The sequence below is a fragment of the Mus caroli genome, chromosome 1 (genome assembly GCF_900094665.2).
Source record: "Mus caroli chromosome 1, CAROLI_EIJ_v1.1, whole genome shotgun sequence".
Lineage (NCBI taxonomy): Eukaryota > Metazoa > Chordata > Mammalia > Rodentia > Muridae > Mus > Mus caroli.
Window position 1 is genome coordinate 53,292,087 of NC_034570.1, and position 25,344 is coordinate 53,317,430.

The following is a 25,344-nucleotide window of genomic DNA, read 5'->3' on the forward strand; positions in this document are numbered from 1 at the left end:
GTCTACAAAGTGAGTTCCAGGACAGCCAGGGCTATACAGAGAAACCCTGTCTCGAAAAACCAAAAAAAAAAAAAAAAAAAAAAAAAAAAACAAAAGGCCATGGGCAGAGACTCCCCTCAGAGCTGCTGCTGGAATCCCGAGCAACCAGAGACAAGCCTGTTGGTAGTGTCCACAAAAGTGGCTACAATTACCCTCTTCTGTTTTTACTTTCAGCTAAGAAGTTACCAATGAGGGGTGGGGGTGCTGTATGTCTGGTACATTGTAATTAAGATAAAACAACAATTAAGGCCCAGAGCCCACATGTGCCCCACCCCCACCCCAGCAGCACCCACAGGACCACAGTTCCCATGGCTTCCTTATTTTTAGTCGCATCCCCCCCCCCCCACACACACACACACACTTTAAGAACAAGCAGCCATGTGCTTGCTGGAAATGCAGTATGGCTGGGTTATGTACTGTAGAAAAAGGTCTGGGCTTCCTAACAGTCAACTGTGGTGATAAGAAAGCATCCTGAGAGCTAGCAGATTTCTTAGGAGCCAGGAGACAAAGGGAGCGAGTGGGGTGAGGAGCCTTAGTGTGTGTGTGTGTGTGTGTGTGTGTGTGTGTGTGTGTGTGTAGCCCGCCTGCACCCTCCCACCCCCACTCCCACGGAGGTTTCTCTTTCAGGACTGTTCTAGCCCCCTTTTCCCCCGTTCAACCACTGGACCGCTCAATTCTAGGAGGGAAAATTAACATTCATTATGCAATTTCTCTCTCTCCTTTTAATCCAGAGTGTCTGTCTCCAAGGTCCCTACTCAATAATTAATGTTTGTTCTCATTTTCCATTCTCCAGAGTATCTATTCTTGAACTGGAGGGTCAACAATTAACACTAATTATGGCTTTTTCCTCCCTCCACCGTTGGCTCTGTGGACTCCAGGTTTGCTTTCTCAGCCTGGGTTCCGGGCGTGCCTGCGACCGCTTGTGTGCGCTTGCACCAGACACACGCACGGGAGGCTGCGCCGCTGCAGCTGCGCAGATCCATGCTGCCCATTCTTTGGCAAACTCTAGTATACTTATTGTCACTGATAGATTAATGAAGCAAAATGAGTTTTAAAGGAGGAAGAACTTGGAAATGAGTTTGGGTGGGTAACCTGCCTGGAAGATAACGTTTCAAGCTTAAATTTTCTAAGCTGCTCTGTGATTTTTCCCCCCTTGTTACTCCTTCTTCTTCCCTCCCGATCTCCTTCCCTCCCTCTTCCCCCACCTCTGTCCCTTCAGTCTCAGGTCTGCCAGCCTTATCCTCTTCTGCCATAAAAACATCGTTGTGTAAACTCATTTTCACTTTGGCTAACAAGGACAGCTACAAATTCTCACCCTAGGTGACTCTAGCAGATTGGGAGGGAAAAAGAAAAGAAAAATCCGTGAAAATGTCTGTCTCTGGGGCCAGACTCCCTCTTGTCTGCCCTGGTCCCAAACAGCTTTGTTTGTGGAGGCCTTGGCTGGGACTAGGACCTAGGGTGTCATCCTACACTAGAGCTCCCACTTCACAAGGCCACCATCATGACCAGTGCTCTTGCTAATCAAAGACACTCTGCTCACAGTTTCAGCACTGTGAGTCCTGCAGGGCCTCAGCTTTTAAAACCTTATATAAAATCAGCCTTCTCCTCAATGGCTTTTGACTCCTAGACCAGCCTTCTCTCCACAAGCATCCACACAGTCTCAAAGCTCTCCAACTCATTACAAGGCTTCAATCTAGGCATCCATTAACCTTAGATTTATCCCCATTTTAGGGTAAAGAAATGGATTTTTTTTCAAGTTTTTCATATTCTTAGTTAAAATTCTTTATTGTTTTTCAGTCTGTGAATCTGTCCATTATAATCTCCATTATAAAGGGGAAGGGACCAATAACTCTGAAAAGTCAGCTTTTCCTTTAAAAAGTCACCCCAACTTCTCAGTATTATTCAACTCATGAACATATTATGTCATGCCTAGACCACCAGAAATACAAAGCCCCCCCAAATATACCAGTTAAGTAGAAAATTCCTATGACAATAAGGTGTCCATTGTCCCTTACATTGGGGCATAGTTCGGCTTGCACAACTACAGATTAGGAAGCTGTCTAGAAATCCCTCTGTGGCTCATGTCTTAACTGGAGAACTGAGGGCGATTCTGCCTCCTCTGAAACACCTTTTCTGTTTCATTCTCCCACACAGAGAGATGCAAACCTTCGTATCTCTTCCTCCACCAGCACACATGGCCGCCCGTTTCAGACCAGGGTGAAGGGATGATTACACAGAGGCTCTTCTCCTAAAAATAGTCTTTGGTGAAGAGGAAACCATGGGTGGTCTTCCTTGCTGTTCATCTGGAGGAATCAGCAATAAATCCTGAGTGAGGGACCTGCTGTATTAACAGGATGTTGGGGGCACAGCGGAGTGGGAAGGATTGCTTTTCCAAGGGCTTGGACAAGTGGGAGAAAAGACAGCCATGTTCTCGTGATGGCAAGCTCTGTAAGCAGGAAGCTGACTGGGAGGCCCCACCTAAGCTACCTCTTGGCCAGCATCCTCGGTGGGGAGTTTCTGGGTCCATTTGTTCAACATTTACAGAGAAGTGACCGATACAGCAGCTCTTAAATTGGAACCCTCTCCTGAAATGATGAAGAGAATTAAGGTGGTGGTGATGATGGCCCTAATCGCAATGGTTGTGGTTACAGATGTCACACGGGGGCCTCTCTTTCATTGCTCCCCTTGCTCTCACACAGCTCCTCCTCTGGCTTTCAGAGCAGGAGAGCTTTGCTTGGCTCCGTGATTTGCTCACTGACCATAAGAAAAAGTCCTTACTTTTCTGGTGCCCCACACCACTACCCACTTTGTTTTTAAGGAGACAGAGAGATAGAACACTACCCTGAGACTAGGGCATGCTCCCTGAACTGACTGCAAAAAAAAATGTAAGGCACCAGGTGTTAGAGTCAGCTAGAGACTTATCATACAGTTTTGGGTTTTGAGCACTTTGTTTTAACGAAAATTTTTAGATTAAATGGATAAGATTCTAAAAATAGTGTGTAGTTGATGGGCTTTGTGGGTAATTTATACACCGGAAGGTCAGTTTCTACTCTTTGAAAGTATCCTTAAAAGTCAGGGACACACTGAGCAGCAATAAAAAGTAAAAGCATAATAAAACAGGTCAGGAACATATTAGATGACAATTTTTTAAAAGCATAATATTAAAAAAAAAAAGTCCTGGGGGTGGTGGGGGCTGGTGAGATGGCTGAGCAGGTAAGAGCACTGACTGCTCTTCCAAAGGTTCTGAGTTCATATCCCAGCAACCACATGGTGGCTTACAATCACCCGTAATGATATCTTACACCCTCTTCTGGTGTGTCTGAAGACAGCTACAGTGTACTTATTTATAATAATAAATAAATCTTTGGGCCAGAGCAAGCAGGGACTGGGCAAGCGGGCCGACCAGAGTGAGCAGAGGTCCTAAATTCAATTCCCAACAAGCAGATGAAGACTCACAACCATCTGTACAGCTACAGTGTGTACTCATATACATAAATTAAATAAATAAATCTTAAAAAAAAAAAGTCAGGAACAGGATGTAGGTACAGCTAGCTTGGGAGAATGCTCACCTAGCAGTAAATAGAGCAGCCATGGGTACAATGAAACACTCAGCATGGTCCTTCCTGGAACCTGGGACCTGCTGCTCCAGCAAAAGCAATGGACACAAGGGGAGGGGCCCACAGAGAGAGAAGAACTTAACACTATATCTTAAGGCTCACACAGATTTTAAGAGAAGGGAATCCCCTTACAATAAAGTTTAAACCTTAGCTTTTCTTTTGCTGCAGTAACTAAGAGTTTTATACTGTCATTGGCCAGTATCCATAACTATCCTTTCTGTTCCATTGCCCTTTGGGACTGTGTGTGACTGGAGCAGGAGATTGCTCCAGGGTACTCTGTCCTTAAGGGTGCCTTGTCCTCTTGATCTCCATCTTTTCCGCTCCTTCCAGACACTGCCCGTTGTCTGAGGATATCACCACTGTTAATATCGTCACAGTTTCTCACTTGAAAATCAACGTAAGCACCAACATTGGAACATGTTCCACAAAGGGTGTAAGTAAGGTTATTTTACAAGGCACAAAGAAATTGCTCATTCATTAATTCAGTCAATACCACATGACCATCTGCTAGCAACAAATACCATGCCAGGCACTGCAATGCAACTGAGAGACAGAGCTATGCCTTAAAGGTGACCACAGCAGCAGATGAGTGAGTTGCGCTGAGCATAAATATGATGTATGGAGGTTATTGCTTTTGGAAGGAAAGAAAAAACCCATAGCAGGGTTTCTTTGGATATGTGTAGGAGCTAGCCAAGTGGAAAAGGATGGATTCCAGAGGAAAAGAGACTTCGGGAGTGTTAGGGAGCATAGCAGAATGGGAGACGTAAGAGCAACTTGTCATGCCTGGATAGCAGGGTATGTGGAGGGAGAGGAAGGGAAAGTGAGAAATGGGCCAACCTGGTCAACTAAAGACAGCATCCCAGAACATACTTTATGAATCACAGAGGATTTGGTAAGTCATTGATATTTATTGCCACACAATTGAAATTTAAGTTCCATATTACAGCTTGGATTCCAGTTAGGCTTGGTAAACTGCCATAAGCCTTTGGACTTCTCCATAAAAACAAGAACCATGAACTTGTGAAAGAAGGGTATATTCCCCAAACCAAAAGCTAGACCCATGAGGCTGAGCTAGCCTAAGAACTGTACATAAATAAAAGGACTGATATCCCAAATTGGAAGAAAAACTCTGCTCTCACATTTGCAAGGCACGTTCATATTTAAATTCTAACTGACTCATAGTTTCTAGACAGACTCCTCAGCTCACCTCCCGGGGCTACGTCTCTGGCCCTGAGGCCTTCTCAGGTCCTTAACAGTTGTTTAATATGCCTATCTCAAGCTCCTTCCCAGCCAGAAAGATTTAAAAGGAAAATGTGTAGCATAAACAAAGCCTTAAATCTTATCCTAAAATCTGATAATGGCACCACCAACAGGCATCTTGGGTCTTGGTCTCCTGCATTCAACAAACAGACTTGAAATTTATTACACCACCCCATAGGTCATAAGCATCCTGAGTCACATCATATAAAATATTTTTAGACATTTTTAAGGGAAGGTCAGCTGCACTGCCGTCTCCTTCCTTTTATAGTTACGTTTACCCTGGGAAGAATTTTTTTTTAATAATCTGGAATTTGCATTTTCCATTTATGACCAAAATACAAAACCTTGAAGGTACCAGGGCTGACACAGGGGCTTTTTCTTACTGTTTTCTTCTGGGGCCAGCAAGGCCCTGCACAAAGCTGTTGAAGGCAAAGGCACTCTGAGGTCTGTGTAACAGCAGATACATCACCTGCCTGGCGATGACCCTGCTGGATAGGAAGGAAATTCTATGACAGCAGTCTGGTGATCAAAGGGTGTGCTCTTGAGAAATGGAGTGTGGAAAAAGGCCCTGAACAGATTTCAAGAGGCTCCTGCCAGCACCTCCAACAGCTTCTACCCTGGTAACCATTTGGCCACTTGGGAGCCTGCAGGGCCAGTGTTTACCAAGGCCAGACACGCACTCAGGAAGAAGGAGCCAGGTGGCCCACCTGTCCTGATAAGGCGGTTCCTTGGAGTTCGGTTTCTATTCTGCTCCCAGATGGGTCCCATCAGTTTCCCCCACTCTGGAAAATAAGTCTGAAGCAGTAGAAGTAAATATAATTGTATTCCATTTTTATTTAAAGCAGAGATTTGGGGATTAAACATTGTCAGCGCAGATTTAAATGGAAGGAAATCTAAAGGTGCCAAGCTCCATGCTAAAATCAGATGCTCTCTCTACCTTCCGATGCCTGAGTGTTTGGTGAAAAACATCATGACTCGAAGAAGGCAGAAGGGGCTGAGAATAAAATCCGTCTAGGCAGGGTTACCTCTGAATAGCCTGGTTATCTAGAGAGGAACGCTATCTTCTCGCTAAAAGCCAGTGGTTAGATTAATGGGAGCATTTGAAAAAATCTGTTCAGTCTTGCTGGTGGGCAGCCAGGGAGAGAGTGTTTTCTGTTTATCTCTATAGTGGCAGACATGTTCATCACAGAAAGGCTGCGTGCGATTTCAAGCAGCCGGGAAGTAGAGCTGAAGTGGTATGAGGTCTTTGGTTGTGCACACCAGCTCCTGAAACAGGAAGAAGCCCCCACCCCCATTGACAGACAAGGGCCTGGGTTGCACAAGAGGTAGATCTTCCCTTGTTGCTCTAGAAGGGAGTTTTATCACCATCCCCATCCCCCCACCCATCCCCCCCCCACACACACACACCCATTGCTTTATCGCACAGGAATGCAGCTGGAGTCTCAGCCCCTCCTTGACAGCACAGACCTCAGTAAATTACCAAGGTCTTGACCCAAGAGATGAGAAGCCCTAAGTGATTTTTCAGCCTCCTATCTAAGGATGTGTTTACATTTCTTGAACTCTGGCTGACTGACTCATTCTCCTGCTGTTGCAAGAACTTTCCTTATGCATCAGGATTTATACATTTCATTCCTGAAAGACCCGGGGTCCTTTCCAAGCCACTGTGCAGTGAACCTCATCACAACACAATTCTACTGAGTGGCTCTGTCTGGAGGATGGGTCCCAGCCAGGCAAGTGTGAGCGGGGCTGAGAGGCTGTAGTGTGGAAGGAAAGCACAAGACACAGCTCAGGACATCTGGGGTCTGGGTTCCAGTCCCGCTATGTTAAGGTGTAGGCTTGAAGCTACAGAAACCCAGTCTCAGAACCTCAGTTTTTCCCCCACCTGACTTAAACTTAAGAAGTGTTTTAAGTTTATGCAGGAGCCATTCTCAAACAAATCAGGAAGAAAACACCGGCTGAGGAAACACAAGAAAAAGAAGAGCCTGTAAGAGATAGATACTGTCTTAGAATCAAAAATGAGGAGGAGGGGGCTGGAGAGATGGCTCCGAGGTTAAGAGCACTAGCTGCTCTTCCAGAGGTCCTGAGTTCAATTTTCAGCAGCCACATATGGTGGTTCATCTATAATGGGATCAGATGCCCTCTTCTGGCACAAAGGCATACATGCAGTCAGAACATTGTACACATAACAATTAAATAAATCTTTAAAAAACAGCCCAGGAGTACAGCATGTCATGTGGAGCCACTGATGAGTGTTAAGAAGAGGAAGAATAAGTCTCAGAAAGAGACTAAAATCTACATCAGCAAAGCCATATGCACAGCTCAGTTTCATTCCCCAAATAAGCACGGGTTCATGAGCATTACCATTACCATCGCACCATGAAGTTCCAGTCCACAGATTCAATCCTTCCACAAAACTTTACCAGCTGGAAGCTGGGTGTGGGCTCGTGCCTATACTACAGCACTTGGGAGATAAAAGGAGGAGGATCAGGAATTCAAGGTCATCCTTGGCCTTGAGTTTGAGGCCAACCTGTGCTACATGAGACCCTGTCTCAAAACTACCAAAACGGAGGGTGCAAGGGGTGGAGAGTGCTCAGTGCTTGGTAGGAGCACTTGCTGCTCTTATGGAGGAACCAAGTTCAGTTCCCAGGACCCACATCAGATGGCTCACACCTGCCTGTAACTTCAGCTCCAGAAGAATGTGGCACAGTCTTCTGCCTCTGTGGGCTCCTGCATCCACAGACACAGACCCATCAGCATTGGCACATGCACAGGTTGTTTTAAAATTAAGGAAATTGTAAAAATATCTCTATCAGTTGCATGGCCAGTTGTGCCTCAGGGGTCTTAGCTTGCACAGCTGTGGCAGATTTGCAGGCTAATGCCACGTTGGCTCATGTGGCCCACAGACACAATGGCCATTGCCTCTCTCTGCTACATCATTCTCTCTCTCTCTCTCTCTCTCTCTCTCTCTCTCTCTCTCTCTCTCTCTCTCTCTCTCTCCATCTCTTATTTGGCCTCCACCTCTGAGGAGCAGGGGAAATCTCTAATCTCTCCCTGAAAGCTTTCAGAAGCATTTTCCTATTTCAGCAAAGTGTGGTCATACAAAATTTATATTCAACAGCATCAGCACTTTTTCCCCATCAATATTTCCTTTTTAATGTCAGCTTTATCTGAATTCCGATAGCACAAAGAATCTACTTTTGTTCTTTTAAATACCAATCAAAACAAGAAGGTCTAAATTTGAATATAAAGCTTAACCCCACTCAACAAGGTGTTTAGACATGTCTCCAGACACTATGGGTGATACCCAGGAATGCTATAGGTGTGGGCTTAAAATCTTTAATGCGCATGAGCTGAGCACATATGGTTATGGTTCATATGAAAGTTCATGAGACCTAGATCTGACACCTCGATGCCCTTTCTCTCCGACTTTCACTGCAGCAAACACTGGAGCCGGAGCCAGTCTTCATGGAAATCTTTATGAAACCTCCTCACGTTTGGCTCAAGCTGCAGAGAGTCAGGTACAGTATTGACTGTGAATGAGCACAACACTGGGAGTCAAGACTTGTCTGGGATTCTTGTCCTAACTTGCTGTGTGACCCTGAGTGAGCCTCTTCATCTCCTTGGGCCTCATTTGTCTCATCAGTAAAATGAGCAGGTAAACTGTACCGTCACCAGGTTTCTTTACTCTCAAGCTTGGAATCTGGATTGTGGTGTGTGTGTGAAGAAGCAGAGCAGACTTTTCCCAGACTTCTGCAAAGTCAGAATGAGAATAAGAATACAGACACCAGCAGCCACAAGCCGAGAATCACATTTTCCTTCCAAATCAGGAAAGAAAATAGTGAACGAGTTTGTTGTTGCTTGTTGGTTTTAAGGCATCAAGGAGAGGAGCTAGGGAGATGGCTCTGTCTATAAAGAGCCTGCCACGAAGGCAAGGTCTGAGTTCAGATCTCCAGACCCCACATAAAAAACCTGACAGGTACAGCTGCAAACATCTGTAATCACAGCATTGTGGGAGGTGAGCAGGAGACAGGCAGATCCTTGGAGCTCATTGCGCAGCCAGCCCAGCTAAATGGATGCACTCCAGGTTTAGTGAGAGACCATTTCAACAAATAACATGGAGAACAATAAAGGAAGACACCAGATGTCAATCTCTGGCCTCCATACACACGCACACACACCCATGAGCACATACACCACACATGCATACACACTCACACGTATGCACACAGCTAGGATAATTATGAAGAAGGAAGGTGCCGATTTGAATGGCTTGGAAATATCTAATGTTTCAAGGGATGTGTGCAGACTTTTTGATAAGCAGTCCTCTACCTGAAGCTCTGAGGGTGACAGTGTCTTCAGTCTCTCAAGAGAAGCTAGTAGGGAATTCCTAGAGCTGAATCCAGGGACTGGGAACTCCTGAGGCAGATGCTATACCACTGCTCCAGGGGATGCCTAGGTCCCTCCGCTGTCAGACAGCCTCCAGGGCAGGCTCGCCAAGCCTCTTATCTCCAACTTCTTGCTGCTTCTGGCCTTCCCTCTTTTCCCCAGCACTTCCTTACAATCAGAGCAGAAATGAGTCTGTTTGCACAATATGTGAACTGACCTTTCAGGTTAAAACACCAGACCCGAGAGTCAGGCCTCCATTGAAGAAAAGCATATCTAGGCCACTTCTCCACTTCTGAAGAACCTCAGAAACAACACGGACACACACACACTATGCGTGTCTGTGTGTGTGTGTGTGTGTGTGTGTGTGTGTGTGTGTGTGTGTGGTTTGCCTCCATTAAAGACACTCTTCATAAAGGATCCGAAGACCTTAAGTAATAACAATAGCAATAATAATTAGAGAGTTGTGACTAAGAAAATACAATATATTTTGGAAATCCCATAGCTCCAAAGGCCATACCAATACTCCCTGCATGGTCCAAACTCATGTAGCCCTATGGCTCTACTGGAGGACCCTTCAAAGAGTGACCCAGCCATGACAAATTAACCATAGACTAAATTATGAAGTTTGCAGTCAGACTGAACTTTGGGTCTTAAGCTCCAAGCCTGGTTCATCTGCAAGGCCTTGGTAAGTTCACGAACTCTAGAAATATCTTGTACCGCCTTTGCAAATGGAGAAAGGGTTCCCATCTGAGGTTCTTGGTTGGTTGGTGTCACCATAGCCTGCCTGCCTTTGAAAAGGAACCCCGAGAGGAGAAGCCTTATGAGGAAAAGTCTAGGGAGCCCCACCAGCCCCCAAGCCAAGAAAAACGGGGTGTAGGGTACAAGGGACTTCCTCCTGCCTTTCTCACCCCTCCCCCTTCTTCTTGAGGCTCAAGGCACTTTATTAGGTTAATCACTGCCTCGGATTTTAACTACTTCCTCAACCTACTCCACATAAATGACTAATTTTATGTTTACTATAAAGCATCTGGAAAGGCTTTAGAAACAAATTTCTACCCAGCAGACTTCAGTTTACCCACCTTGATGGGCCACTGGCCCAACCAGTGGCCTCCCTGCCTTGCTAGGACCTTTCTTGCTCTGAAGCACAAAGCAGGCTTGCAGCAACAGTCGTAGCAGCAGCAATTAAGCCCGTCTTTCTTTTCTATTAATCCCTACTGACTCAGCTCGTCCCTCCATCCTTTAGGGTCTGGCCATGTAAGGTCACTCACACATAATACATTTATCTAGTTTTGGTGGTGGTGGTGGAGGTTTGGTTTGGTTTGGCTTGGTTTGGTTTAAGTCACAGTGAGAATGCCAAAGGTGGAACCTTTTGGAAACAACAGACCTTTGAGAAGTCACATACCTAGGCTGGGAAGTATGAGGGAAAGAAAGTCTGGTATTGCTGTCCAAGTTCAGCTCTGGGGTCTGGAGGCTGCCGCCGTGCGCCCCCTCCCGGCAGTACTGAAAACCTCTGCTCTGAGTCTACAGTGGCCGCGTCGCTAAGGCCAAAGCTGAAAGGGTGAGGGTCTCTAGCCTCCCAGTTCCATTTCCAAGTAAAGGCCCTTAGGCACCCCTTCTACACCTAGCCGGAGGTTCCGGGCCTCAGAGCCAAGTCCATCCGTTTAAAAAAAAAAAAAAAAGCGCCCCAGCTGCCATCAGCAACTTCCTTGGAGTTAGAAGAGGGGAGAAGTCAGAGAAATAGGGGGAAGGAGACTACAAGGGGAGTTGCGTGGAGATGAAAAGAGCTATGAAAAAAGAGAAAGAAGACAAGCAGACGTGTTTCAACTCCAAGCTCCCATTTCCCCTTTCAAATGAACGGCCTCCCCACTGTGAGCAGAATCAAGTATTTATGAAGGCATTTTTTGCATATTAATAGCTGCGCAGGGATGGGGCCCTGCCAGCGCTTAAGTCCTAAAGGTATGGTGCCCTTTTGAAAATACAGGTCTTTCCAGCCCCTCATAGAATTTGGTTTTCTCCTTCAGCTTTATTTCCCCTTCTGCCTTGTGGGTCCTCCTGGGGCCCTACAACTGATTAAGAGAAATTAGTTCCCGGGCTGCCTTCAGAGTCCAGGACTGCTCTTCCCTCTGCGGGTCGCTGACATCAATCGCAGGCGCTCGCTCGCCTTTCCTCTTCCCCAGGGCCTCTGGGGAGAGGCTTGAGGTTGGGTGAGGTGCCCAGCACCTAAAAAGAATCTTAAAATTGTAAATGAAAGTTTCAGAAGGAGATATTAATACATCCGTGCAGTGAGAGAGGAGAAAGTATAAAAGAAAAATATGCAATCATTTCATTAACGTTAATAATACTGTCGATCCTCGGTGAGGATTGCATTTCATTTTTAAAAAGAAAACATAGTTAGAAACATAATCAAAAGGCATAACCAAATCATATTAAAATAATAGTAGTAGGCAAGAATATGAGCTATAGTTTAGTGGCAGGGCTTGACTACCATAGGCAAGGCCCTGGGTCTGATCCGGAACACTCTTATACACACACACACACACACACACGCGCACACGCACAAGCACACGCACGCACACACACACAGGCACAGATGACTAGGGCTTGGGGCTGTAGTTCAGCTGGTTGAGGTCTGTCTTAGAATGCACATGGCCCTGCGTTCTATCCCTGGGACCACATAAAACCCAAGCACAGTCACACACACACACCTGCAATACCAGCCCTCGGAAAGAAAAGCTCAGAAAGTCAAAATCATCTGAGGCAAGCTGAGATCCGTGATCTCCTGGAATCTGTGATTTAATACTGGGCAACATCAAGGTTCCAGACAGTTGGTGAGGAGGAGCCAGCCTGGGCTGCCCAGAGTCACCCTCTGTGTGCACTGTTATGACAACCAAAGTGTTTCCACACACTGCTAAATATTCCCCGGGAAGCAAACTGAACCTATCCCCCCCCCTCTTTTATTCCTCCTCCTCTTCCTCTTCTTCCTCTTTCTCCTCCTCCTTTCCTTTTCCTTTTTTGTTGTTACTATTGTTTGTTTTTGAGACAGAGTCTTACTATGTAGCCCAGACTGGCCATCCTACCTCACTGAAATTATAGGCATATGCTATCACATCCAGAGTGATTGAATATTGAAAGTGCAAATCAAAATCATAAGTCAATCATGATTCCATCTATGGTTGGTGATTTTTGTGTTTTGTTCTTAAGCATCTGTTAGGGAACACAAAATTAGGGCGCTCTGGGTTCAAACTTCACATCGCGTCCCTGGGCCTGTGGTCTCTGTTCTCCTCCCATAGTCGTCTTTATTCTATGAAAAAGGAAAGATAAAAGAGTTTGTAAATTTTCAATTTGATGGTGACATACTCACGTAATCTCAGGACCCTGGAGGCTGAACCGGGGGTTGGGAGTGTGGTGGTTAACTACTTCAAAACCAAACTGAGCACCCTGAATGGAAAAATCAAAAAAATCAAAAAAATCAAATAAGTAAATAAGTTTACTTTTTTTTTTTTTTTTTTTTTTTGGACAGGGTCTCACTATATAGACAACGCTGCATGCACTCTGACTCCCAAAGATCTGCCTTTGCCCTCAAAGTGCTAAGACTGGAGGCATTCACTACCACACCCAGCTAAATAAATAATTTTTAAAATGTACATTGCATGCAAGGGAAGCTAAAATGACCCAGGAGTCACAATGTCCAGCAGGAGTCCATGCACAGCCAGCTGAGCATCAGCAGCAACATTTCTTAACACTGTTCTTTTAACAAACTGAACATTAATCTGGCTGGTGTTGTGCTGTTATCTTCTAAGACTCAGAGAGTCAATGAATTTGTCTCTCTCTCTTTTTTAAAGATTTATTTATTTATTTATTTTATGTATATGAATACGCCATAGCTGTCTTCAGACACACCAGAAGACGGCATCAGATCCCATTATAGATGGTTGTGAGCCACCATGTGGTTGCTGGGATTTGAACTCAGGATCTCTGGAAGAGCAGTCAGTGATCTTACCCACTGAGCCATCTCTCCAGTCCCCACCTCTCTCGTTTTTATAAATATTTCTTTGGTTGTGGAACTTGATTCAAAGGATTTCTGACGACCTAAGCAAGATTCCTTTCTGGCTCAAGTCTACCCAAATCTGTCCACTCCCAAACTCCCTAGACAGTTCAAAGACAATTTCCTAGAAGGATTTACTTTTTATTTTTATTACAAAACCAAAGTTTTATGTGTAGGATTTATGTGGCAATCATTATTCTAATAATTCTGTATTTACTGATCTCTTGGTTGTTGGTGACACATAATACCTGCCTACTTAAGGCCTTGTTCTTTTTTCTATTTATGATGGGCAATTTCAAACATGATCCTGCCCACAAATTTGAACAATTTTCTCCCCATTATCTTGAGAGGGTCTCTCTGAATAATAAGTAATGGTAGCCCGTGGCGTGGGGGCTCATGGGAAAGATTTAGGATTACCTTCCTCAATCTTTATAACAGCTCCATTGTGGGTACAGTTATGGTCTCCATTTGACACACAAGGAAATGGATGCCAGGACCGCCAGGGCCCTGTTCACACGTGACCCGCCACCTCCCCCAGAGGCCTAGCAGAAAATTGGAGAATCCATAAAGCCACATTTAGACCCCATCTTCTTGCATCCTGGTGCTGTGGTCTGAGGCAGGTTCCTTAACCTGAGATTCCGTTTCCTTCTGTGTAAAGGAGCATTTCCCCTTTGGGGTCCTGCAAGGATTACATGAAACCGTAGGATTTGCACAGCGCTAGACATAGGAGGGTCCACCACGGATTAGAACCACTGTTATTTTATCTCCCTGTTGTCTGCCATGAACTCTGTTATCAGATAGGACTTGGAGTTTATATGGGGGGTGGGAGGGGTGGGGCTGGGCAGGAAGGTTGGGGACTATAAACACATTGGGCTCCCTACCCCAGAGCAAACGCTGCCAGGGAAATCTTAGAAGTTAGGGAGCAGAGGGGCTGTGGAGGGGAGGAGGCAGGAGAGCAGAGAGGACAGTTTTTGTTTTCTTCCTCCAGTCCTTCTCTGTCCCAAGCTTTACTGGGGCTCGTTCAACTTCATAGCCTTTCTAAATTATGGGGTAGATAAGCTTTTATGGCCCAATCTGAGACTCAAAGCACCACGGGTAACTTTATTTCTCTAGTGACTGATTTAAAATGACCCTTTTATAGTGGAACCAAGTTGAAGTTCCTGTCGATTGTCGAGAGGTCACAGCAGTCAAACAGAGATGGGGGTGGAAGCCCCGAGTTAGAAGGAACTGGAGGGGTATCTGTTTCCATCCCTTCCCCCCATCCTTCTATCTCTGTCCAAGGCACACCCGAATGTCATCGCCTAAGCCCTGGACAGGTCCCTGCCTAAGCCCCATAGACACCCCCTCATGGAAAACATTGGGTTCCACCTCCCTAGGGATAGAGCAGATTTCTCTTTTGGCTCAAAAGTTTTCTCCTCCAGCTCTAGCTAAGCCAGATAAACAATGAATTGTGTTGTGTCAACAAAGCACTTAATTAAATTGAGGACAATATCAATTAGAATTCCTGGATAAGATTTGCTTCCAGATAATGGAAGGCCTGGAGCTAAAGTGCCCTGTGGTTCATTACTGAAAATCTTCCTGAGAACAATGAAGTGAGCACGTTTATGTAGGTCAAGAAACTGAGGCACAGAAAGCTTGGTGACTTAGCAAAAAAAGGCACCAAATTAGCCCTCACAAAGGTAAGGACTAGAACTACTGGGTTTCTTAGACCAGGGCTTAGTAGCTAGTGAGCTAATGTCATAGACACTGAGGAGAATGCCAACAACTGCTATAGACTTGAAACATGAAAAAGTAGGTGAAGGGCTTGGGTAGAGCCCCCAGTTGGCAGAGCCTTGCTTGCCTCAAAATCCTGGGTTCGATCCTTACCACTGCAGAGACTGGCACGGTGGCAGCTCAGGAAGCAGAGGTGAGAGAAGCAGGAGAAGTTCAAGTTCATCCTCAGCTATGAAGAGAATTCAAAGACAGCCTGAGACCCCATCTCTGTAAGGAAGGGGAGAAAGAAGTGCTGGGGACCAAAAGTCTTAAGAGAAGGAAAACAAGGAGCCCCTCTAATGGCTAAAGGCCAACTGTCTCCATCCTGCCCACATCATACATGTTGTCAGGCACACACACACACACACACACACACACACACACACACACACACGTACACACAGCAGTGGCACCTCAGGTGGCAGATATGAGTGGAAAGGAGTCACACCCCAGTAAGAATGCTAGCACATGGATGACAAACAAGCTGTAGGCTGCAGACCCTTTGTTCCCTGAGAGGCTGGGGGGTTGAGGTAGGATCTTCCCAGCCCTTTGTGGCCTCTGTGCAGGTAGGAGAGGCACTCAGGGGCAGCTGGGTGGGGGTTGGGGGCTGAGTGGTGATGGTGCAGGCGGTGTAGTTGGCAGTGTTTGTAGTGACCTCAACCCTCACAGATCTCTCTTTTGGAGAATCCAGATCACCAGGAGCCAGCAAAGTTCCAAGGTCAACCCAGCCCCACCCCTGTTCCCAATTCTACCTAATTTTAGCACCATAGGCTAACAAGGGAAGACTCAACTAGGCCCTAGAAGGGACTAACTGGTCAGGCTCTTTCAACTGCAGTCCCCATTATCAGGATCTGGTTATAGGGTGAGGGGGTTCAAGTCCCAGCCATTCTCCTCTACACCTAGTAACTGACTTTCTCCCACCTCCCTTCCCCACCAGGGTTCAAAGCTCCCAAAGGATAAGAGGCTAAGGCCACAGAGGGGATGTGGTGGTCAGCACTGTCCCTTTTGTTTGCTCACAGGAGGGGACAAATGCCCCGGTGCACAGAGATTTGATGGGGCAACTTAAAGGACTCCACAGGGTTTCAACAAAGGCATCTCCACCGCTCCGCCCCTCCTCCCATGCATTAAGATAATGGTGGGGTGTGTTCCCCAACACCCTTCAAATCTTGGCTCTCCAGGCTCTCCCTCCCTCCTCCTGTTCTCTCCCCAAAGCTCAGCTTGCCCACAGGTTCCCAGAGACTTTTGGCAACTGGCTCTCAGGCAGAGTGGAGCTGTGAGCTGCGTGGGAAGCGAGGCGGTTAGACGGCCAGTGTTGCAGCCGACTTAATGAGGGGCAGGAGCTCCTGCTGGAGCCATTAAGCGGCAGCTACAAAGGTGGGGAACCCCAATTAGAAAGGAGTGGGAGACATCAGGGGGAGGCCCCGCAGGACAGATCCTTGTCTTTGGGTGACTCTGTGGGACTCATGGGTGGAGATGTAGCTGTTTCGGTTCAGAGTGTCATTTTAAAGTGAGATATCCCAAGGTCTGTTTGTAGAGCGACTTGTGACGCTCTAAGAAATCTCAAGAGAGGAGGAGGAGCGCCTAGGGAGCTGTTCTCCCCGAGTCTATAGTTCGGATATTACAACCCGAGAGTACTTAAAGAAATGATAAGCTATTTACTTAATTTTAATGAGCCTCCCCTTTCAGTCGGCTCCCGTGTGTTCCTATGGATATTTGTATGCAGCCAGTCGCTCCCGTCTGTTGATAGCTCAACCAAATCACATTATGGTTACAGCAAGATAATAATCCTGGATTTTCCATGGCTCACTCTGTCAGAGTATAAGATTAGCTCTTGAATTCATTAACAGTCATCTCCTTTTAAATGTCAGATAACTGTTTAAATGCCAAGCACTTGCGCAAGGCGTTCTGTGCAATCCAGATCAGCCTTACCAAATTAACTCGTTCGTCCCTATTGTTTCGGTTACTACAGAGAAAGGCGCCCAGGAGTTCTTAGCAGAACCTCAAAATCAAAATAGGGGAGGGGGCTGGGTGAGTTGGGTTTTTTCTCTGAAATATGTCACCTTTCCATCCATTCTAAATCATTTCCACCAAGGTGTGCACATGAAAAAATAAAAACCAAAAAAACTGAAAACAACTTCGAGCTTCTGCTTCCTTCCAGCCCTACCCCCACCCACTTTCCCTTCCTTCTAGAGAGCCCTGGGCTTTCCTCTCCTTCCTGACTTTTAGAAAAGGTGACCCTGGGTTTCTCTTTATGCCAATGTGTTGCTCCCAATATACCCCAGAGCTGCAAGAGCCAGTTTTGATTGCTCTACCCTGCAAACACACAAGGGAGCTCACAGGGTCAAGACGGAGCCCAGAGGCTGGAGCAGAGCAGGACTGCAAAGCAAGAACTCTACTCCCCGTTTCAAAGAGCCATTGCCTGAGTTGTACCTCAAAATAATCAGACCATGGAGACACAGGCTGTACTGACTGGGAAAGGCAGGGTCTGCTCCAGGCTGGCAGTTCCTTGCCACCCAGTGTGGGCTACACTGTCACCTCCTCAGAGAGGTCCCCTGTGACTGCCCCAAGGCATATCACCAACTGCCCTGCATCAGTTGCCAGTCTATTGCTATTACAATGTCTTCACAGATGAGTCACCAGCTAAAATCACCTGCTGCCCCATGCTGGCTTGTCTGGCACAAGGAAGCCACTATGAATACCCACCCATCTGATGAACAGACACCAACCACCCAAGCACATGGCCTGCTTTTCTGTTTCTAGCTCTCTGACTTTTTCTCCCCCTTCACCTCTCAGAACCAGCTTTATATGTTTAATCATCTTTACTCCCAGTCTCTCTTCTACCATCATCCATTTGCAGAACCACTTGAACATCATCATCGCCATCACCATCATCATCATCAACAACGACAGTATTTCTGACAGCATCCTATCATGCTACAATTGGTGGTTCTTATATAATAGAGAAAGGAACAGAGTGGTCAAGGGAACTCTTAGAGTCAAGAGGTGTGGAGAGATTTTTCTGGAAGCCCTTGACTCCCAACTGTTTCAAGTTGAACTCCACATAGGAGCTGAAGTAATTGCAGCCATTGGACCTAGTCTTGGCCAAGCCCTTGTCCTTTAGCCCGACACATGTCCAGCTCCATCCGGTGATTCATGAAGGACCGTGAGGCTGGAAAGCTTGAATCCTGTCAGACCTAGCTTGAACCAAAAGCTTTTCTTGGAACTAGATGAGGGGCAAGAGAAATCTCTGCCTGAGAAGCTGAGCAGATAGATAAATGTCTGAATGACAAAATTTTAGATAAATATTTTTCCAGAGAAACCTCTTTCTTGAGGCATGTTTCAAAACCAAGGAAGTAGGTGTGGTGGTTCACTGGTGTGGCAGCCATGCGTGAGGGCTCACCGACTGTTAATTCCTCATAAATGCTTACAAGTAATATAAGTGTTATGGGAGGGATGGTTTATGGCTGCCAGGAGAGACAGACATCTGAGAGTTAGTCTCCCAGAAAATATGGAACTGATCAAATTCCCACCCAGGATGATCTCAGAGCACATTAATGGATGTGACCCCAGCAAATTGGCACACACAACCCCCAAATAAATAACTTTTCTCTTTGCAAATGAGGGAGCAGTACCACGGGAGGTCAGGCCTGTGGAGGTCAAGGAACATCTGCGAAGGGTGTTTCTCATCCCCTCCCCATCGGAAGTCTGGACGCATGGCTGCCTCTGGGGTCCGTCACTCCTCCATTCCCTGTTCTTCAGCTCAGGAAGTTGTATGAAGATCAGCTGTGCATACATTCCCAATCTCGGAGCCAAGGCATTGCTGGGACCGGGGAACAAGACAGCCTAGGCTCCTGCCCTCAAGGAGCACACTGTCCCCTGGTGCTAGCCCGGAAGAAACTGCACAGCCCCCACCATCATTGCAAGCTGTGGCTGAGAGTGCTTGACTCTCTGAGAGTCCATGGGGATGCAGACAAACCAGACCTGAGGATGAAGAGGAGTCCAGTGAAATGGGGGTTCCCAGCTGAACCTGGCCTGTGAAGGCCCTACTCCAGAAACACCCCGTGTTTACAGGAGTCCTCGGCCCTTGGCTTTCCTACAGCAATGAAAACACTTCATGGCCCCTGCCTAAAATCGTGCCACACACACACACACACACCAGCTGCCCCTCAGTGCCCCTCTGCTGCTTTTTCTCCACCACGGCCTCCATCTTTTTTCTTCCCTTTCTGCAGACTTTCGTGTGCTCTTCATGAGGAAGCAGATGTGTCCTCACTGTGCACCGCCTCTACCTACTCTGCTGGGCATGAAAAAGACACCCAATAAATATTTGTTGAGTGACGGAAAGAAGCCAGATAGACCAAGCGTCAGGCAAGAAGAAGGGCCTTGTAAACATTTTAAGACGGTTGGCCTCCCTTCATTCTGAGTGCAATGGTCTTTGAGGAAGGGCGTGGTTGTTTCCGCTTAGATCACTCAGGCTGTGGTGAGAGGCGTGGGCTGGAAGACAGCTTCAGATCAAACTTTCCGTGCTCTGAAAGGTGACACCATTTGCTCGTGTTGGTGACCACAGAGAGTGTGGCCCAAGAGATCATAGAGCCCCTGGGGCCTCCCAGACTCCGATCTTGGTCCACTCTTTCTTTCCTCTCCGCCACATTTGTTCAAATCGCTCTTCCCAACACAGCAAATGCATCTTAGCTTGAGAATAAATCCAACTCTTGCTGCAATCGTATATCGTGCAAGACCATTGATGGCCATTCATGGGAGTTATGGGGATATTTTTTAAAATCACATTTTAAAAAGATATGGAGGTGCTAGCCTATCACCAACCTCAACACTTTTGGAGTGTTTGAAGCCTGCTTGGGCTACATGGTGAGAGTCTGTCAAAAAAAAGAACAAGAAAAAGAAAGGAAGAAAGGAAGGAAGGAAGGAAGGAAGGAAGGAAGGAAGGAAGAAAGAAAGAAAGAAAGAAAGAAAGAAAGAAAGAAAGAAAGANAGGAAGGAAGGAAGGAAGGAAGGAAGGAAGGAAGGAAGAAAGAAAGAAAGAAAGAAAGAAAGAAAGAAAGAAAGAAAGAAAGAAAGAAAGAAGAAAGAAAGAGAAACAGGAAGGAAGGGAGGGAGGGAGGGAGGGAGGGAGGGAGAAAAGAAAAGAAAAGAAAAGAAAAGGAAAGGAAAGGAAAAGAAAAGAAAAGAAAAGAAAAGAAAAGAAAAGAAAAGAAAAGAAAAGAAAAGAAAAGAAAAGAAGGGCCTTGTTTTGGTCCATGGTCTTAACTTTTCCAAATGCCATCTCCATGGCTTTAGGCAAGTTGGTCTCCTGATCTGTGATGTGGGGGACAGCCAGCCTTAGCTCCCAGGGTTGCTGCGAGTAGTAAATGAAATAATTAGCACCCCAGGACGGTCCATTTCCCCACATCTCTGGATCCTATTAGCTCATCCACTTGCTCTCTACATGTATACATCCCTGGTGTCTTCAACAGTAAAAATAGATGTTGCTAATAGTGTTGCCATGATGAAAAAAATGCTTTTTATAAATATTAGGGGGTTTGGACCAGCTCTTGTTGCCCTGTGTATCGTTCCTCTGAAAGTCGGGCTTTCTGCCTCTCACAGGGAGCCCCACAGTCCTTGGAGGCAGCAGCTCAGAAGACGGGAGAGCCTCAAAGATGTATAAATAAAGGGCTGATATGTTCAAACGAAAAAGAATTTTACACACGCAAGCTGCACATCGACATGACGCCGTTCCTGAAGGTGATCTCACACTGAGAAGACAGGGGGTTTATAGACACATACACAGGAATGCTGGTTAATACACTTCTGCACGCTACAAAAACAGCTCAGAAGTCCCTCTGCGCTCTTACTTTATCAGAAAGGACAGAAAATAGGCAGGTTGGAGCAGATGAAGAAAGAACAAATTAGGACAGTAATCCCAGCCAGCCATCGGGGACAAACCAGTTGGGTGTCTGGTTTAGGTAGTGGGGGGACAGTAGAACAGAGAGAAAAAGGATAACTTTGAACTGCCTCATAAAACAGGTAAATAGGGTTTATTTCATCTTGACTGTAGCTAGCATAATTGCTACTGTTTGCCCCTATGACTCGGTAGAGTGATGTTCCTAAATACACTGGTTCTTGAGTTAATTATTTCAAAGTTAGCTGTGGATTCTCTCTGGGATATTGGCTCTGGTTCTCTGTTCTCTAACAGTTCACTGATCTCACAAGCTCAGCTTCGCTTCTGGTTAAGGGCACTGAGCACTCCTGAGGTGAGGATGTCATGGGTCCTCCTTTGCTGTGCTCCCTCCCACTCCAGCATGTGGCACCGGCCTAGCCCATGGATGGTGCTTCACAGCCGCTCCATAAGCTGGCCCACCCTTTTCATCCTGTAGCCTTTTAGTTGAAGGGCCTTTCCCAGCATCATCTTTGCCCTCTTCAGAGTACATTGAACTGAAAAATGGCCACAGAGTCAAAGAAACTGACCAAGAACAGAACCAAGATGGGCACGGATGACTTCAGATCTTTCATACTACCCTAGCAGACCCCATCCCAGACCCTTGGTAAGAAGTGACAAGGAAAGACAGACGCAGGAGAGGACAAACACTTGAGAGCTCATAAGGACATGCTATCTATCTGTTGTGGGGACTGGCAGGAATTGGGAATGTCATAAGGACCACTGTCCTAACCTCAGCTAATCCAGAATTCTTAGGCCATGCCTCCGTGGGCTTCCCTGAGCTCATTCTGCAAGATAGGACTTTGACTGAGAGTCATGCAAATAGTTAATGATGTTCATGTGCTTGGAATCTTAGCAGTTGGGAAGCAGAGGCAGGAGGGTCAGGTATTCAACACCAGTTTCAGCTACATGGGGAATTTGATGCCACCCTTGACCACATGAGACCCCATTTCCTAAACAAAAACCTATACATTTACCCCAAATCTATTTATCTCTGTAACTTTCCTAAGCTTCATCCTAGGCTCTTATATTGGAGGTAAGACGGCTACTGGTTTTTTCTCCTAGAGTCTTTCCAGAACTAAAAGATCCAGCTTGGATCAGATGTTCTAAAAGCCACTGGACCAGCCTGGATCCACAGAGTGACAGTGAGGAAGAGAAGCATTTCTTACAGGGCACTTAAACCACAAAACAGGACGATGATTTCTGGACAAGAGATGTTTGCTATAAGCATGGGGGGGGGGAAGTTTGCCAAGCTCTTAACTTTTAGTGAAATGATCCCTATTCTATTTCCTTTCAAGACAGGGTTTCTCTGTGTAGCCCTGGCTGTCCTGGAACTTGCTCTGTAGACCAGGCTGGTCTCGAATCCAGAGATCCACCTGGCCAACTCCAGAGTGCTGGGGTTAAAAGCATGTGTCCGCCATGCCCAGCTTCAAACGATCTCTTTTCTTAGCAACAGTTTTGTGTTTCCCTTAGAGCTCAAAGAATTATGGCTGGTACCTTCTGAAGTAATGATTGTATCCTCATTATTGATCGCTGTTTATCCATTTGTTTGATTAATAATTTTGAATGCCCACTGTGTGCTTGGCACCTTCTGAGTATCTAGTCTATGTCCATGAACAAAATAGACCAAAATAGGCTGGGGATGTAGCTCAATTGGAGAGTACTTGCCTAGCACACACAATGTTCTAGGTGCCATCTCCAGCACACGGGGAAAAAAGAAAAGAAACCAAGATCCGTGCCCTATTCCAGGATGGCGTAGGGGAAAAATACTAACCATAACAAATAAGCAAAGATGTAGTATGTCTAAGATGACCATTGCTAAGGATACAAAGTGAGAATGTGTGTGTGGAGCAACCGAAAAATCACAGAATTCAACGCGGGAAATTCTGAAAGTCTAATCTAGATGTGTGCAGAATGTACCACTGGCCTAAAAGGTCATTTGTGCTCCATCCAGAAGACAGAAAGAATAGCTGAGTAGCTTCAACTCTATCGCTACTGTAGCCTGTTAGCAAATGCAGCTCTCAAGATCAAGGTGACTACAAGCCCAAGAGCCAACTATATCTGGAGTTAGAGCAGCCCCGACCTGTGCTAAAGCTGGCCCAGGCTTTGTTCACATAGGCAGGTTCAACTCATCACCCAGAGGATCCCTGCCAGTGCCTACTACACTCACATCAGCGAGTGCTTCTGTGAATCCAGTGAGGGTAACAAGAAAAAAAGGCCTGGCTTAAGACACTATCCAAAGATGGAGAGCACTACCCTATGAGGTAAGACGTCATCCTAAGAATCATTTCAATGTGTTCTGTTAGCGTGACAGGGACATTACAGAGAGACGGCCAGCCAAGTTCAAATGCCTGAGGTTTGGATGATCGTGTCAGAAAATATAGTTAGGATGGCAACTGTTGGCTTCCCAAGAGAAAGAAGCAAGACCAGGATGAAAAGTAATATCAAGGTGTCAAGCCAGTAGTTGGCAAGCCCCAGTCCTCACTGATCCCTAGTGGCGTCCCAACACTCGGGAACACCATTTCCTCTCTGCAAAGTGGAGATGACAAAAACAGTCTCTCCACACCTGCTTCTCCACCACGAGGTGAGAATTACACAAAATAACAGTTTTATAAATATGTTCACGGCTGTAACAGACTCAGCGCAGGGAAGAAAGGAACAGACACTCACTGGTCCCTGCTAAGGCCAAGTCCCTGACGAATTGAGCCTTGTTTAAACTTCCCACCTGCCTTTGCAGCAGGTATTCAGACCCCCATCACTGGAAAACCCGAGGCTCACAGAGGGCCCCACAGCCTGGATGACACACAGACAGCTAGGATGGAAAGCTACGCCGTGTTGTTGCACCGTCTCTCTATTCTGCTCCTGTGAAGAGTTTAATGTCACATCTTGGCTCTAGCCTCAGAACCTGAGGAGCAGCAATTTGATAATTATTTCAAAAATATTCACAAAATACTTTATGATTTTCATATGTGGGCATATGTGTGTGTATGTGTGTGTTTATGTATACATGTGTGTGTTTATGTGTGTGTGTTTGTATGTGTGTGTGTTTATATGTCTGTGTATATGTGTGTGTTTGTGTGTCCCGAGGGCCAGAAGTGGTGGTACATGCCTTCAGTCCCAACATTTGGGTGGCATGCAGATCTCTGCAGTGCCGGGCAGGAGGGGCTATGTAAAAACAAACAAACAAGCAAACAAATCTAATAAGAAATAGAAATCCTAAGGGAGCTAGTGAGAGCGATCAGTGGTTAAGTCACTTAAGCCTGGGAACCTGTGAATGATCCCCAGGACCCGCATGGTAGAAGGGGAGAACTGTGTGTGTGTATATGTGTGTGTATGTGTATGTGTGTATGTGCATGTATGTGTATGTGTGTGTGTTTATGTGTATATATATGTGTATGCTTATGTGTGTATATGTGTATGCTTATGTGTGTACATGTGTATGTGTGTGTTTGTGTGTGTGTGTGTGTGTGTGTGTGTGTGTGTGTGTAGTGTACCCACCACAGAACGTGGAGATCAGAGGACAACTTTTCAGTCAGTTCTCCCCTTCTACCATGCGGGTCCTGGGGATCATTCACAGGTTCCCAGGCTTAAGTGACTTAACCACTGATCGCTCTCACTGGCTCCCTTAGGATTTCTATTTCTTATTAGATTTGTTTGCTTGTTTGTTTGTTTTTACATAGCCCCTCCTGCCCGGCACTGCAGAGATCTGCATGCCACCCAAATGTTGGGACTGAAGGCATGTACCATCACTTCTGGCCCTCGGGACATTTTTGTTTGTACCATTGTTTTGCAATGCTGGAAATCAGAATCAGTCCTGTGTGCATGCTGGATGCTGGGCACGTGTTTTATCACTGAGCTACATCCCGGGCCCTGGAGTCTTTGTAAAATGCCAGAAAAATTGGACTACTTTAGAGGTGAAAATGTCAAACAAGAGACTGACTGGAGAGTCACTGGGTAGGAGCACTTGCTGCTCCAGCTAGAGAATCTGAGTTTCGGGCTCTAGCATGGCTTAAGGAAGCAGGGCAAGGGGTGTGTTTTGGGGGAGGGGGAGGGGTTGCTTTTCTATCATTAAGAAAGTGTTGAAAAAGCCAGGAGCTGGTGGTGCAAGGTTTTAATCCCAGCAAACGGGAGGCAGAGGCAAAGGCAGAGGCAGAGGCAGGTGGATCTCTGTGAGTTTGATGACAGCTTGGCTTATGGAGCAAGTTCTAGGACAGATAGTCAGGTACATAGAGAAATCTCAGAGAGAGAGAGAGAGAGAGAGAGAGAGAGAGAGAGAGAGAGAGAGAGAGAGAGAGAGAGAGAGAGAGAGAGAGAGA

At 46.2% G+C, this 25,344-nt stretch overlaps 1 protein-coding gene across 2 annotated transcripts in view; it reads left to right on the forward strand.

Annotated features, from left to right (window-relative positions):
* The window catches only part of Kiaa2012 (KIAA2012 ortholog), a 106,571-nt gene that overhangs the window by 45,643 nt on the left and 35,584 nt on the right, over positions 1-25,344 (forward strand). For both annotated transcript variants that reach the window (XM_029477902.1, XM_021162790.2), the window contains 2 exons: positions 8,355-8,434; positions 20,698-20,835. In XM_029477902.1, coding sequence (XP_029333762.1) covers positions 8,355-8,434; positions 20,698-20,835 — 218 coding nt within the window. The remainder of the gene's footprint in view (positions 1-8,354; positions 8,435-20,697; positions 20,836-25,344) is intronic.